General features: G+C 38.0%; 1 protein-coding gene across 2 annotated transcripts in view; it reads left to right on the top strand.

The window, feature by feature from the left end:
• LOC124160405 (E3 ubiquitin-protein ligase RNF13-like) overlaps positions 1–15,457 on the top strand; it is a 130,455-nt gene that overhangs the window by 29,580 nt on the left and 85,418 nt on the right. For both annotated transcript variants that reach the window (XM_046536241.1, XM_046536240.1), the window contains exon 3: positions 10,076–10,348. In XM_046536241.1, the coding sequence (XP_046392197.1) occupies positions 10,106–10,348 (243 nt within the window). In that variant the 5' untranslated portion in view covers positions 10,076–10,105. The remainder of the gene's footprint in view (positions 1–10,075; positions 10,349–15,457) is intronic.

Raw genomic sequence — 15,457 nt, 5'->3', positions numbered from 1 at the left:
ATTCTCGGAAAAGTTTAAATGAAGCACCAACTCCACACCAATTAGTGTTACCGACTTCTCTTTTTGAATAGCTTACCTTTCTTTTTTCCAGATATGATGATGATAAACACCTTTCTTGGTTCAATCCTAAACTTCAGCAATGAATTTGTCTGAATGAATGTTTTGTCTGAATGATTCTCAATGGCAGTGAACACATTTCGCTGATTAGGAGTTACACAAGAACAATCTTTATCATCATCCAAGTAAAATGAAAGCACAATGTTGATTGAGCACTATGAGGAAGAGGATGCAAGCAGCAGTATAAATCAGAATTGCCCCATATTCCGAGTTGTTTTTTAGCTCTGCAAGATATGTCAATCGTATGTTTGGTTGAAACTGGAAAAGCAGCCATATTATGTTGTTTAGAATAACTTGTGGAAAAGAATGATAAAATTTGAACATGGTCACTCATAGACATTTCACTCTCGCTTCTTCAAAAGCTGCTGAGACATTATTTTACCATGAAGTACATACTTGACATTTATCACTTTCATTAAGTTAGTAAATTCTTGTCTAATAAGAAACTTGCATTTTACACATGTTAACAAGCTCTACTTAGACAGAAAAATAATTAGGTGAAAGTAGCACCTGTGCATGGCATCAACAGTTTCCTGCTTGGTAGTTAACAGACACGGGACAAGTAAAGCTCACTCTGTAATCCACACAATCAAACAGGCTGTGACACTAACAAATTCAGATATAATGACATACAGTACTCAAAATCTCACCATGAATGACTTCATTGTGTGTTTCCGAAAAACCTGGTCAATTTCAAAAATCACTGTAGTGTCTTTAGAAGAGATTGACTTTAGTGTCTCATTTATGCATCCACATGGTCCATCGAAATGTTCCACATGGCCCAAAGTAGAAGAAAGACTTATGTGAAGTGCCATTGAAAAATACTCTGTACAAATTGCGACCCATTCACCGTTTCCAGCCAGTAGCAGTGGGTGTTTGCACACATTGGAAGCCATGGAAGTAAACAAGATTGAACTTGCTTTCAGTCAATAGATGTAACCAATCATTCAGATATGAACTTTTCACTGTTATGAATGCTAAGTAGAATGAAACGGCATTTTCCCCCCTTGAAGGTATGCAATCTTGGTGTAAAATAGTCGTAAACACGCCTAACTTTGACATGCCTTAAAACAAAAAGTATAAAAATACTACCTTTTTTTATTTTTTTAATTGAAAGTACAACATTTAAACTACCCGCTGAGAAATTTTAAAGAAAATAAAAGGTGGCCTTTTTTAGTAATAAATTGTTAAATAATGACTAATTTTTATTGTTTAAACAAGTCCTATTTGTTTATTATTGCTTCAAATGACTTGCAAGTTATGCCATAATGTGCATAAATGAATTCTCTTAAAAATAAAACATTAACCACTGCTTTATATGCCACCATTATAGGCCATGGTTCCTTAGTAATCAGCATTTATGTGATTTTTCATTTTTTACTCTGAGGCCTGACACTGCAATGTTCAAGGGGCAGTAACTTTATGACGGTTCAGTTCTGAGCAGAGATAAAGTCATCGTTATTCATCATAAGGATACTGCTTTCACATATATAAATTTCAGAGAAATCGGTGATGGTCACCTGACACCCCTCTGCCTGATTTGAGATGAAATCCCCCGGAAGCTACAGAATGATACACACGGGATCGCTAAATGGTAATGCTGGAGTGGGCATAATGATTAGAAAGAGTGCCGGGATGCGTGTTAAAAGCTACCTGCAGTTTAATGAAAGGATAGCAATGGTGAAGATAGATACTAAACCCGTAGCTACTGTATTGGTAGAGGTTTACATGCCTACGTCAGATTATGAAGACGAAGAAGTAGAAGATGTCTACCAAGATATAGCGGAAGTTATCAAGCAGGTAAGAGGGGAAGAAAATCTTATTATTTTAGGTGACTGGAACGCCGTCGTCGGCGAAGGTCAAGACGAAATAATAACTGGGAAATATGGGTTGGGTAACCGAAATGAAAGAGGAGAAAGGCTACTTGAATTCTGCACAGAGCACAGGCTAGTGGTTGCCAACAGTTTATTCAAAAATCCCCTGCGAAGAAGATACACGTGGAAGATGCCAGGAGACCGTAGAAGATTCCAAATCGACTACATTCTAGTGAAACAAAGATTCAGGAACCAGGTGAAGGACTGCAAAAGCTATCCAGGGGCAGATATCGATAGTGACCATAACTTAGTTATGATGAAATGCCACCTTAAATTTAAAAAGTTGAAGAAAGCTGTGAAAAACATATGTCAGGTTGAAAAATTGAGGGAGGTTCAGCATCAACTGGCTTTTAAAGAGGCTGTAGAAAATAAAATAGGGGAGGATACGACCAACAAACCAATGGAAGAGAGTTGGAAAACCATTAGAAGTGGTCTGCTGGCGGCAGCTGAGGAAGTTCTTGGTAAAAGAAGAGTCGTTATGAAAAAGCCATGGATCACGCAGGAAGTATTAGATCTCATTGAAGAAAGAAGAAAATACAAGGCTGCGAAAACAGAGGAAGGACAGAATCGTTACAAGAGGATAAGGAACGAAATATGTCGTAAAGCGCGGAAGGCTAGAGAAACGTGGATGAAAAGCATTTGCGAAGACGTGCAAAACAATCTTAAACATGGAAAAGTAGAGGCCGCTTATAGGATAGTGAGGAACCACTTTAAGGTAAGATGTAATACCCTTAGGGACAAAAACGGAGAACTATTGATTGAAAACGAAGAAAAAGGGAAGGGATGGAAGGAATATCTGGAAGATTTGTACAAAGGAAGTCGCCTCAGAATGAATGCTATCGAAAACGAGAGGGAAGTGGATGCCGATGACATGGGAGCCCCAATTTTAAGATCGGAATTTGATGCGGCTGTAAGAGACCTCAGGATAAATAAAGCGTCTGGCATTGATGACATTCCTGCAGAACTAATCAAAAATTCAGGAGAGAAGACGTTGAAACAGCTATACAAAATCATTAGTGAAATGTATACGACAGGTGAGATGCCAAAGGATTTCGAGGGGAACATTATAATCCCTGTTCCTAAGAAGAAAAGAGCGGAGAAGTGCGAAGATTTTAGGACCATAAGCCTTACTACACACGCATCAAAGATACTGACAAGGATCATCTATAGAAGAATAGAACGAAAAGCAGAAGAGTACTTGGATGAGGACCAATTTGGATTCAGAAAAAACAAAGGCACAAAGGAAGCAATATGGGCCCTAAGACTGCTCATAGAAAAGAGAATGGAAAAGAAAAAGCCAACATTCGTTGCGTTTGTGGACTTAGAGAAAGCATTTGACAACGTGGATTGGAGCACAATGCTTGGAATCCTAAAGGAAATTGGGGTTCTTTATAATGACAGAAGAATCATCCACAGTTTATACAAAAACCAAGTAGCCGTGATAAAATCAGGACCCAGCTGTGAAGAAGCAAGAATTAAGAAAGGAGTGCGACAAGGCTGTACATTGTCACCCGTAATTTTCAATGTTTACATTGAAAAAGCCATTAATGAAATCAAAGAAAAGGAATTGGGAGTGAATATCCATGGAGAAAAAATTAGCATGCTAAGATTTGCCGATGACATAGCCGTTATAGCAGAAACAGAGAAGGATTTGAAAAATATTCTGGTTAATATGGGTAGGGTAATGAGTAGATATCAACTGAAAATAAGCACGAAGAAAACCACGATCTTAGTATGCAGCAGAAGAGAAGAAGTCAAGACCAACATTAAAATAGGGAGGCAAAAAGTGATAGAGGTGGATGAATTCTGTTATTTGGGAAGTAAGATAACTAGTGACGGGAGAAGCAAGAAAGAAATTATCAGCAGAATAGCCCAGGCGAAGAGAGCATTCCACCAAAAGAGAGACCTGCTTACAGCGGGAAACTTAAATATAGAAGTAAAGAAAAAATTTATTAGAACCTACATCTGGAGTATGCTCCTATACGGAAGTGAGGCATGGACAATGACCGCAGCGGAGAAAGCAAGGATAGAGGCCTTTGAAATGTGGTGCTACAGAAGAATGATGAAAATCAAATGGATCGACCGAGTTAGTAACGAGTAAGTCCTAAGAAGGGTAGGAGAGAAGAGAAGCCTCATGAAAACCTTAATAAGAAGACGGAACAACCTTATAGGCCACATCTTGAGACATGATGGCCTGATGAAGACATTAGTCGAAGGACAGGTGGAAGGCAAGAATGGAAAAGGAAGACCTCGAACAAAATATATGGAACAAGTAAAGAGAGATGTGAAAGAGAAGAAATACGAAGGAGTGAAAAGATTAGCTGATAGGAGAACTGAGTGGAGAGCTGCGTCAAACCAATCCTAGGATTGTTGACCAGTGATGATGATGAGTAATTGAAGATACGTCTCATTCGGGTAATACACCGCGTGGGTCCATTGTTCTCGGACGACAGTTTCGCCGGTGTTACAGTCGGCTTCTTCAGGTCAGTGAAGTAATGATGCAGTGAATTGGCCGCCTTATATATATAGCCGTCTTCCCTATTGAAATTATCTTGAGTCTTGCTTATTTCGATGGCTTCCCGTATCAGGCGTGGAAAATATCTCCTTTCTTCGGAAATAAGCTTCGCTTCGTCAAAATTGAGGTTATGGGTAGGGCCTGTCCATATGTGCTCTGCTATGGCAGAAAGTCGAAATTGTCTGTTTTTAGTTGCCCTTTGATGCTCCATTAGGCGGCACTTGAGGGATCAGCATTACGGCTATCCCCTTCCGCATGCCTGGAAACGAGTTTTGCGTGGAAAAAGACACAGCAGCGACAGCCAATCACAGATGACCTAGCCTCTACGGACAGATATATAAGGCGGCCAATTCACTGCATCATTACTTCACTGACCTGAAGAAGCCGACTGTAACGCCGGCGAAACTGTCGTCCGAGAACAATGGACCCACGCGGTGTATTACCCGAAAGAGACGTATCTTCATACTCATCGACCCGCGGAAGCCTGCATAAGGAATGATGAGTAATTATATCTAATTTTTTTCCCCTGGTGGAGTTCCATAAATGGAGGGTAGTCTTAGAATCGTGTTCATCTTAGATTCGTGCTAATACGGTGTATGTAATTGTTTTTAGATTTATTATGTTCTATAAACAATTTTAATAAAATATTTTCCGTTAAATAAGAAAGATTGGGTTAGGTAAACTTGGTTACTGTGCAGTAATAGCAACATGTGTAAGTAACAATCTCTCGTCGAGGAATTAAAAAAGGACTTCTGGTGCCCGGACGGAAGAAGGTCTGAAGGGTATTCGGCGTCCGGGCAAGAGCGCGGTTGGGCTGGTCCTTTAGTCGGCCCTGAATTTTGCTAACGATAGATAACGTCATAACAGATATCACTTTTCATTGCAGCGTTAATATTCATGGCCGTTTGTCGCGTACGTTAATTTTCTGTTGATATACTGCCAGTGATTTTCTTATTGTTGGCTTATTAACAGACTGTGAAATTGAGACCGTGAAAACCTGAAAAATACCGTGAAAACCTAAAAAAAAAAAACGTAAAAACCTGGAAAAAAACATGAAATTCATTATTCAGGTAGAGTGGGAACCCTGACAGGTAAAAGTATTTGGTTAGTACGTTTGAAAAAATTGCACTTTCCTGGATAGTACGCTCAATTGCTTGCCGTGACGCAACCCACAATTCGTTCTCCAGTATCTTAAGTGTCGTACCTCCGAATTCATGAATTAATTTATTATTATTAGCCATTGACATTCTTGCATTCATTCCACATCTCTTTCTTCGACCGTGACTTATCGTTGGTCGTGGTAAGGTGTGGTTCCATTACGACTTATAATTGGCTATAAAAATAACAAATGCTGAAAGGTACCAGAGTATTTTACAGGTTGTTATGATACCATGTAAAGAGTAAGAGATGCCACTCAAATGGAAATTAATGCAGGACAATGATCCTAAGCATACCGTCAAGGTGGTGGAACAGTTTCTTCATTAGGATAAAATGATACATACTCCTAGCTTGACCACTTCAGTAATCTGATCTGAATCCTATCGAAAACTTGTGAGGCAGCATTGATAAGAAAATTGACCACTCTAAACATACCTATCTTGATCAACTATAGGAGCAAATCAAGAAGGCGTGATACTCCGTCATGGAAGAAGTATGTAGGTATTTAGTTGAGTTTCTGGAGGCTTTTTTTGAAAAATAAGGGTTTTCCTATAGAGGAATGAAGCATTAAAATGCAATGAGAACTTTTGTTTGTTTCAGTTTTTCAAGCATTTTTTTTTAGTGGCTCCAATTTTTTGACCTGGTGATAAGTGCTCCGTTTACTATTTGTTGATTTCATTTTCGAGGGATGACATATATTTTCAGTGCCATGCTCTGTACTTATTTAAAAATATGTAATGCAAGTTACAACCCAAGTAGCAAAATCTTATGTAAAAATTATTTTAAAATATATTGCGAGAACATTTTAAAATGATTTTAACATAATTTTGAAAACATATTAGCTTTCTCTGTTTCGACGTTACAAATCTTTTTTTCACCATTTCAAAATGATTTTAACATAAGTTTAAAATATGTCCTATTCTTGTATGAGCTATGAAATATAGATTTTAAAATAGTTTTAAAATATGTTGTAACTAATTTAGCCTCTTTTTAAAATGATTAATTGCTATGTTAATATGATATAAGTAAACATTTGAAATTTCGAACTGTGACAGGAAAATGTAAAAAAAAATTTCCCACCTAACAATTATCCTAGCTTCAACAGACATTAATGTTTTGAAGGATGAGGTACATGAATCGTGCGAATTACAGAATATCCATATCTGTATGCTTACACAGAAATCCCACCATTATCATGAACACTATGACAACTTTGGACTCCATATGTCAGTGATTGCATTAGAAACTAATTTTTGACATGTGTCCATTTACTCAGGTCTTATCCCTTTTCAGTATGCAATAAAACACATATTGAGAGTGTATTCAGGTGTTCCTTGATTGCATTCTCAGATCGTTCACTGTCCATTTTTTTATGATATGCCTATATATTGGGATATTTTTCCCGGAAATTCATTATTTTAAATTTCTAGAAATATTATGGAAAACTGCCAAAAAATACAGTTTTGTGGATTTCAAGATGGCGAAATTCAAACTCACTTTTGAAAAAAGGGATTCATTTTTGGTAGACAAAGTCTCCAAAATCATCTGTATTACTTGTTTTATGTAAAGCTACTTGTCAGTTATCCACAATCACCTCCAAGGAATGAGAATTTTTATACTGGTTTATTTTATCACACTGGTATGACTAAGATTATATATGTACCAATGAAAATTTATATGAGCGTTTTAAAATGATTTCAAAATAATGACCTAATTATTTCAAAATTATGTTAAAATGATTTTACCATTATGTTAAAATGATTAGAAAATAATTATCAAATTATTTCAAAATTATTTTAAAATGTGTGTAAAATAATTTTGAAATTGTTATAAAATAATGTTCATGTAATTATATTTCTGTGAAATTAAAAAAGGAACATTTTTGGCAAAAATAAGCCATTACTTCCTGCATATCCAAGATAATATACTATCAACAAAGTGAGATCAAATGGTACAAGACTTAAAAAGAGCAACGCCTAATACATTATTTTAAAATTATTTTAAAATCTTGAAAAAGTCATGAATTTAGCCATCTTATGATATTTTGATTTTAAAATCATTTGAAATAATTTTAAAATCATTTTTCAATATTCTTTTGCTACTTGGGAATGTACTCATCAGATAGAATTAAACACTGTAAAATACATAAATTTTCATCTTTCTTAACAGTTCCTGGGTAGGTCTATTTTTTAAACTGCCACTGAATACTCAGGAAAAGATATTGATGCAGCTAAGAAAAAACTCAATTTCAACGCTTGCGCAGGAGATTTTTCTGTTTTAGTTCTGCAGAGGAGTCATAGATGGCATTGAGTACTCATTATTTTTTGTTACAAATGCTTCAAAGCTGTGAAGCTAATATGAGTTTAAAGTTCTGTGCTGAATTTGAATTCATTGCTAATTTTTGCTATTAAACGGCGTTGGCATTGTTTATTCTTTATCATCAAATGTTTGCTATATTTTATAACAATTTACGAATCCTTGATGCTAATTCCTCTACTCGTGCTTCATGTTTCTTTATTTGAAAATTAGACTGCCATGAAAGGTCCATTGTACTCAAAGAACTTGTACTATCTCATGTACAATTTATATTTTACACCTGCTGTTGGTTCTACTCTAATTAAATTTATGAGTTTTAGTTTTATATGTGTAGTGTGAAAAAGTAGTTTTTTTAATGATTTAATGAGTATGGAAAGAATTGTATCATTTTGAATTTTACTCCATATTCAAACATTGTAATTATGGAGGGTGAGATATGTATAAAGTTCAGGGAAATAAGTATTTTTCTGAGGAAAAAGTTAGAGAATTTTTTGGCACTCCTTCAAGACGCTCTCTACAGTTCAACATAATAATGGGCAAATATTGGCGATGGCCTTTTGCATATTCTTAATTTTAAATTTAAGAGAATGGCTGCATATGGTATTTTTTAATTTGGAACTCATCTGTCTCTTTGGTCTACCATATTCTCATAACGAAAGGTCTGTGTGAACATTGCAGCGTAACTTATCTTGCTGGGTACTAGAGGGCAGGAGTTGGGTCTTGTTAGGCATAATGGGTATTTGAGAGATAGTGCAAATTCTAGTGTTTAGGATAAGCTCTCATTGAAAAGCTCTCGGGGTTAGGTCAGGGGCTGGAATGCTGTTGTTATTTCAACGACAACCTCAGCCTTCATCATCAGGGCTGATACAGGGCAATTAGGCTGGTCTGATATGACTATCAGCCCTGTGAATGATGCCCAAGGCATTCTTGGAAATATTGGCTGCATATCGGTCCCTGAAACAGTGGCAGTTTTGTAAGCTTTTCACTCAGTCTGTTCTCTGTGAGAGCATCCAATCCTTTTCCAATTTAAGGTTTGCTTTGCCTTTGAGGAATTTCTTTCATCGGTGAGGTCTTGAAGCTCTAGGGTGATTTATTGGACTGTAGAGTGGTCGACCCCCTCCTTATGAAGTGTTCAACTTCTGATGGATTTGGTGTGTGATCTGAGCTGATTTTGTGCTCCCTTTTCAAATTTAATTGATTTTGTTTCCTTTCACACTATGTCATCAGTTATGTATTTCTTCTCGTTATTCGTTTGCAAGACCATTTAACGTAATACTGCTTGGTAAAACATCACGATCTAGGGATGTTAGATTCAAGTAAAAAGAAGGTGGGCTAAAACCTGAGAAGATGGTGCAGTTATAACATTTGGGGAGCACAATATAGGAAAACAGATACATCGGTATGGACTCAGGAAAGAAATCTGAATTAGCAAAGGAGGCATTCATGAGCAGGTAAGAGGTGATGAGAAGATAATGTAAGAGTTTAGAGAAAAGACTAGTGTAGAGTCTGATATGGATACATGGACACTTATGAAGGCGGATGAGAAAAGGCTGGAGGCATTTGAGATGTGGGTATGAAGAAGAATAGACAGGGTGAAATGGACAGATAGGAGGAGGGTCAACAAATTGTAGGACATTGTTGGAAATTGTGGTTGAGAGGCAGCATTTAGTTGAGGCATAAGGTTTGGATGGAGCTAATTCCAAACAGGGAGGGGTTGTTGAAGGGATTTTTTTAAGGGAATAATGTTGGGTAAATGAGAGAGTGCAAAAGGATTATTAAATAGAATGAAAGGGAGTATGATATTTTGAGAATTGAATTGAAGCGGCAAGTCCACGAAGGGGTATACTGCCGGAATACTTTGTAAATACAACATTCACACCAGTGTCAATTGGTATAATTCTTTTACAACAATTTGTTCAAAAAACACATTTTATAGCATAGAAACCTTCAAATGTGCTGATGGTCTTCCTCTGCCGGAAATAATGCTGATTCTAAATACGATGGAATTAGCCATACAAATGCTCCTCAGGAATGGATTGCTTTCATAAAGGAAGGGTACACCATTAATAGGCCTTGCTTTCTTTCTTTCTTTCAGTTGTGTCTGGTGTCCTGAAGGTGGTGGGCGATGGTGCTGCACCGTGGAGGGGATGGTGCTGGAGGGCATTGTTGCTCCTCCATGCGCGTACTCTCGTGCCGCATCACGGTGCTCTACGCCACCATGGTGCTCAGCTTCATGCTCATGTTTCACTCTCCCCTGGTTGATGCAGACATGCACGTCATCCGGAACTCTGGCAAATTGGAAGGGACACACTTTCCTGATGCAGAATCACTTTTTGGTGAAAAAATATCGCCTCAGGATGGCATCACGGTAACCCTGATTTGAGTGACGGAACTGTTAAAACTTTTACTTTGTTGTTATTATCAGCAGTAATGACTCGCATTTAGTGATAGGTGGAAATTGCATATGCAATATTGATGCGATGCACATGAATAATTGCATCATAAGCTCGTTGATTGGACTTAATGATATTTAACGCCAAATTTGCCTTTCCAATGGCTAAATTCGTGAATTTAGTGCCTGAGCGCTGTTGAAATGCTCGGTTGACACTCACCGCTCATAGCACGTGAGCAACTGGCAAAGAGCTGCTAGCTGGCTGAGATGCAAACTAGAAGTGAGTGCAGAGAAGCTACACCACAGCCACTAGCCCATTTTTGCATGTCTCCGCCACCAAACTCGTAAAAGGCATGAAATCAGCAAGTTTACCAACCTATGCTATAACTGCCGGAAGACAGAAATGCTTCTCTCTCTTCCCATTTCTTCCTTGGAATGGTATCTTCTTAAACTGTGAACCTGACTAAGTTTATTAAAATGCTATCACTAATCGTTAGTGATCTGTATTTAACAGTAGTGACATTTGGTGTTTTGCCTTTCTGCCATTTGCATTCGACATTGAATTGGGTTCTTTCATGACACAGAGATTGCGTTGTCATAAACAGAGAATATGAGGGTTCTGGGCAAACCCTTCCAAGGGTACCACACACCAAGGCTGGGAACCAAGCCCATGGCTAATATGCCCGATCACTCAGGGAGGGGGAGGAGAGGAAGGAAAAAGGAAAAGAGGCGCCGCCGTCGATGGGAGCCCATCGACGCCTCTGGGAAAGGAAAGGTATGGAAGGGACGGAACGAGGGAAAGACACCCCAACGCTATAGAAGCGAAGAGGGCCCTACTATTAGCGAAACCAATCATAATCATTAATGTGCCAGCGATTTTAGTGGGTTTTCCGATGAGGAAGAAAAATCCATTGATCAAATCGCTAAATCGTTGTCATAAACAATCCGCTCGTGGAAAGTATGTTGTTACATTTTACCAGATCCTTACCACATGTGCCACTATTGCCGGGTTGGAAGAGGGTCAGTAGCCGCCACTGACAAAAATGTCGTCGACACCCAGGTTTTACTCAAAGTTGTGGTTCAGAGAATGCATCACTCTGTTCCTCCACCACGTGACTTGTATTGCTGGCGTTTACACAAGGCACAGCATGCTGTCTTATGATTTTAGAATAGCATTGTGGTGGAGAGCGATGGTGGCAAAACTTAGGAGGCATTGACCGAGTGTGAGAGTTGGTGACAATGTAGATACGGCACGGCTCCGGTGGTTTTGGGGGGCAGCGAGTGGCAAGAGGCCAGCTAACACCATGTGAACTGGGACATGGAGTGATCGTTTGTGGCTTACCTGGTTTTTTTTTCCTTTTGTTGTTTTAATTGCAATTTTTAATTTTGTTAATTTTTCTCCCAGGGGTTGTCAAAACGAGGGAGGTTGGGGGATAATTTTTGAAAAACGTTAATAATGAGAGGTCATTTTGAACTTAAAAGGACCTAGATTAGATGCTTTGGAACAGATGGAAATTTTGCAGCATGTACGTTCAAATGACAACATTGTAAACAACTTTATGTATGACTTCCACTCCCCTCTTTTAAGCCTCCCACTCCTAAATTCCTGGGCTAACACGACATGACGAACCCTTCAGCCTCTCTCACCTGAACCCCCCCCCCCCTCCACCTGCCATACCCTCCCTAAAAGAGCCTCCTCCCCCTAACTTCTTTCTACCCTATGACCAAGTTCTTCCCCTTCCCTCTTCTCTATTGAACAATCCGTTCAACCTAGTCACCTTCCTCCGTCCCCCTCCTAGCCTGGTATAAAAGGATGTGATGGACCTCTGTAGAGTTCACCTGATGATGACGTCTAACGTTGAAACCATGGTCGTGTAAATGTGCGAATAAATATTCATGTGAAAGCACAAAGTTCTTCTTTTTCATTTTTCATAATGAATCAATCGCTTTCACAAAGTGTCAGGCCTAAAACCATAAATTTAATTTTAACACTTCTCAAAATTGAAAAAAACTTCATTTTTAAAGGAAATCTTTTGTAAATTCATGATTTTTCAATATTTTGTTTTCTCTTATGATGAAGCGAAGTAATTCCTCCTCCAGAAATATTGAAACACCACACCTAGCTATGCCCTTGGGTATTGAACCTTAATGCTTCATTAATGGTTATATGTATTTTCATCAGCAGTTACTAGAGAGGTTGAGAGAAAACCCTGTTAGTTTTTGATATGTTAAGCAAATATTTATTGCCATCTGCCAAGAAAAAACTGAGCTTTGAAATGCTGCACTCCACACAATCTGGGCACAAGTTAGCAGCGTGTGTGCAAAGGGGTTTTTTGGCCAGTACAATCTGGTTGTGACTGACAGAAGTAACTGGCTGAAGGAAGAAAGTGTAAAACTTATTCTTTGTTGATGTTCAACTAGCATAAATAATATTCAGGCTGGTAATTTCATATTTAATTATGTATTTACTATGCATTTTTTTTCCTTGATTTATTATTGTTCAACCCCATAATTATTTGAACTACACCCATGCCTCATATAATGCAAGGGATGCGTTCCTTGGGGTCTTTGCTCTATACAAATTTGCGTTGTATGAGACCGTTTTAACATTGGTAAGATGAGGATGCGTTCCTGGTAGCATAGGTGTTGAGTACCGTAAAACGGCCTGACTTCACCCCAAGCGGCCTGACTTTTCCCCACCCCGTAAACAATGTTTCATTTCATAGAAATTGATACTATGTTGTCGATTGGGAGGGGTTTTTTATTTTTCTTGGATTCTTTGGCAACAGTGCAAGACATTAAAAGGTTTTTCCAGTAGTCTTGCATGTTCTAGTGAAGGGTGCCGTTGATTTTGTGAGGAGGGTGTTTTTGTGGTACTAAAGTTTATATGTAAAAAGTTGCTGATTGTCGGCCTCCTAGACGCTTCCAAAAGGTGATTTATGTATTTTTTTAACTCAAAATTTGCCATAGATCAGCTGCATATATCATATTTTTGTTCACATCAATCACGAAGAATTGTATTAGCAAGTTTCTGGTACAACGTACCTTTTCAGAGAAATCCGGAATGACTTTACCCTAGACATATTCTTGGGGAAAAGTCACATAGTTTCTCATGTCATGGGAATGTTCAATGTTTTATCGTAAAATTACTGTTGAATTTGAGTTTTCTGTTTTCCTTTCCCCTCCCATGTCCTTGCACTTTATTTTCGTTCATTTTTGGTGTAGGTAGTAAAATGCCCTCTAAATATAAAAGAAAGCCAGGAGCCTAGTCTTAAAGTTTATACTTTCTAACATATAAACTCTTTAAAATACTCCTATGATGTTTCATTTCTCTAAAAATCTTTTCTTGTGTGTGTTACAATATGATTAAAATGTTGGGGAAAAGTCACCCGATTCCCGCCTGACTTTGCTCCAACGACATTAAAAAACAAAAAAAATATTTTGAATACATTACTGATCTGAAAAGGTGATTTTCAGTAACTGTGAAATGTCAACAATCTAACCTGAAAGAAATAAAAAAATAAAAAATATTTCAAGCAATTTAAACAAAAAATAAACTGAGGAGTCAATATATTTGGGGCAAAGTCAGGCCGTTTTATGGTATCGAATTTCCTCTAAACCATATATATTCATATTAATAGCCTTAAAAATCCTTATTCATATAAACTCTTAAAGTTTAAAATATGTTTAAAGATAGTAGGCACACATTTAAAGACTTTTATTCACGTTAAAAAAATTTGTACGTGCTTTTGAAATTCCCTCCTGTTGTGTGGGTGGGCTAAAATTTGCTATATCAGGGGTTCTTAATGCATTGCCGGCAGTTGACGATTTTTCAAACCAGTCTAAAGACAATTAGTATGTCACCCAGGTCCTTTTTTCGCTCATCGAAATGAAAGGCAAATGCTACTTTTAATGCCATTTCATAACTAGCGGAGTTTATGAATGATAAATCATTTAATTTGTAGTCCTCCGAGGCGATAGCAGCTATGTGAAACAGTCTTTAAATGCCTTGAAACCTGACCCATGATTTCCTTACCTGAAAATGAATGAACGAGATTGCATTCTTTTCCAAAACAATATCATCTCGTCAACACTAAAAACTAGTTGAGGGGGAAAGGAGCCACTTTCAATCACAGCTTGGAGTTCATCAAAAAATGTTGTGGTGACTCCGCTATCAACACTTGCAAATTCGCCTGATGTCACCGCAGTGAAAATACCTGCTTGCCGTTTAAAATTCTGGAACAAACCAGAGCTTTCACTAAATGTCTCGGAGCAATTACCACCTCGTCTTTTTGTATGGATTCACAATGAACTTACCGTATGTCTTGACCGCTTGGTTGAAGTTGGTGCGGCTGATGGCTTAGCTTCGTCTTTATTCAGAATTCAGAATTCGTCAGAATTCAGAATGCATCATGAGTTTAAATCTCTGCACACTATCGCTTTGACGTTCTCCATTTTCAAAGCAATTGACCTCTTTCAATTTCTCTTCTAGGTTTATGGTTTTTCTTGATAACTTCTTGATTTTTCTACCCGCATTCCTATTTTTTGCCATTGTTCTCTTGGTTTTTACTCTGCATGGCTCTATCAAAATAACCTTCTACTGCTGCACTGTATTTCTGAGATGCAGAGGGCCTATGACTGCTGGGATGGAATGAAGCCATTGTGTTTGAGACTGTAGCGGACCCTTTTGTGTGTTGATGCTATTCATACGCAACTCGGCCATCGCTCCATTTCTCCCCCGTGAATACCGATGACCTTGAAGGCTTTAGCGTAGACCCTCTACCTGGAAGTCAACCGTCCGATAACCTATGACGGCAAAAATTACGTCTGAATCCGTATTGCTTGGAAAACCTCATTTCCACTACCTCCAGGCTTAATTAATGATCTAAATTATTTATTGTCATTCTGTTAAGGAGACGAGATAACTTACTTTGGTAGGCCGGCTATCTGGACCCAGTGACGAGTAATGCTTTTGGCCATAGCACAGCAAAGGATTTCGATTAACATATAAATAAAAAAGAAGATTTGAGGCAAGCAATACTTTTAATATGTGTAAAATGAAAGCAATTTCGTGTGTACTTGGTG

The sequence above is a fragment of the Ischnura elegans genome, chromosome 6, assembly GCF_921293095.1.
Source record: "Ischnura elegans chromosome 6, ioIscEleg1.1, whole genome shotgun sequence".
Lineage (NCBI taxonomy): Eukaryota > Metazoa > Arthropoda > Insecta > Odonata > Coenagrionidae > Ischnura > Ischnura elegans.
The sequence above is the reverse complement of the archived record's forward strand: the minus strand, read 5'-3'. Positions and strand labels throughout refer to the sequence as shown.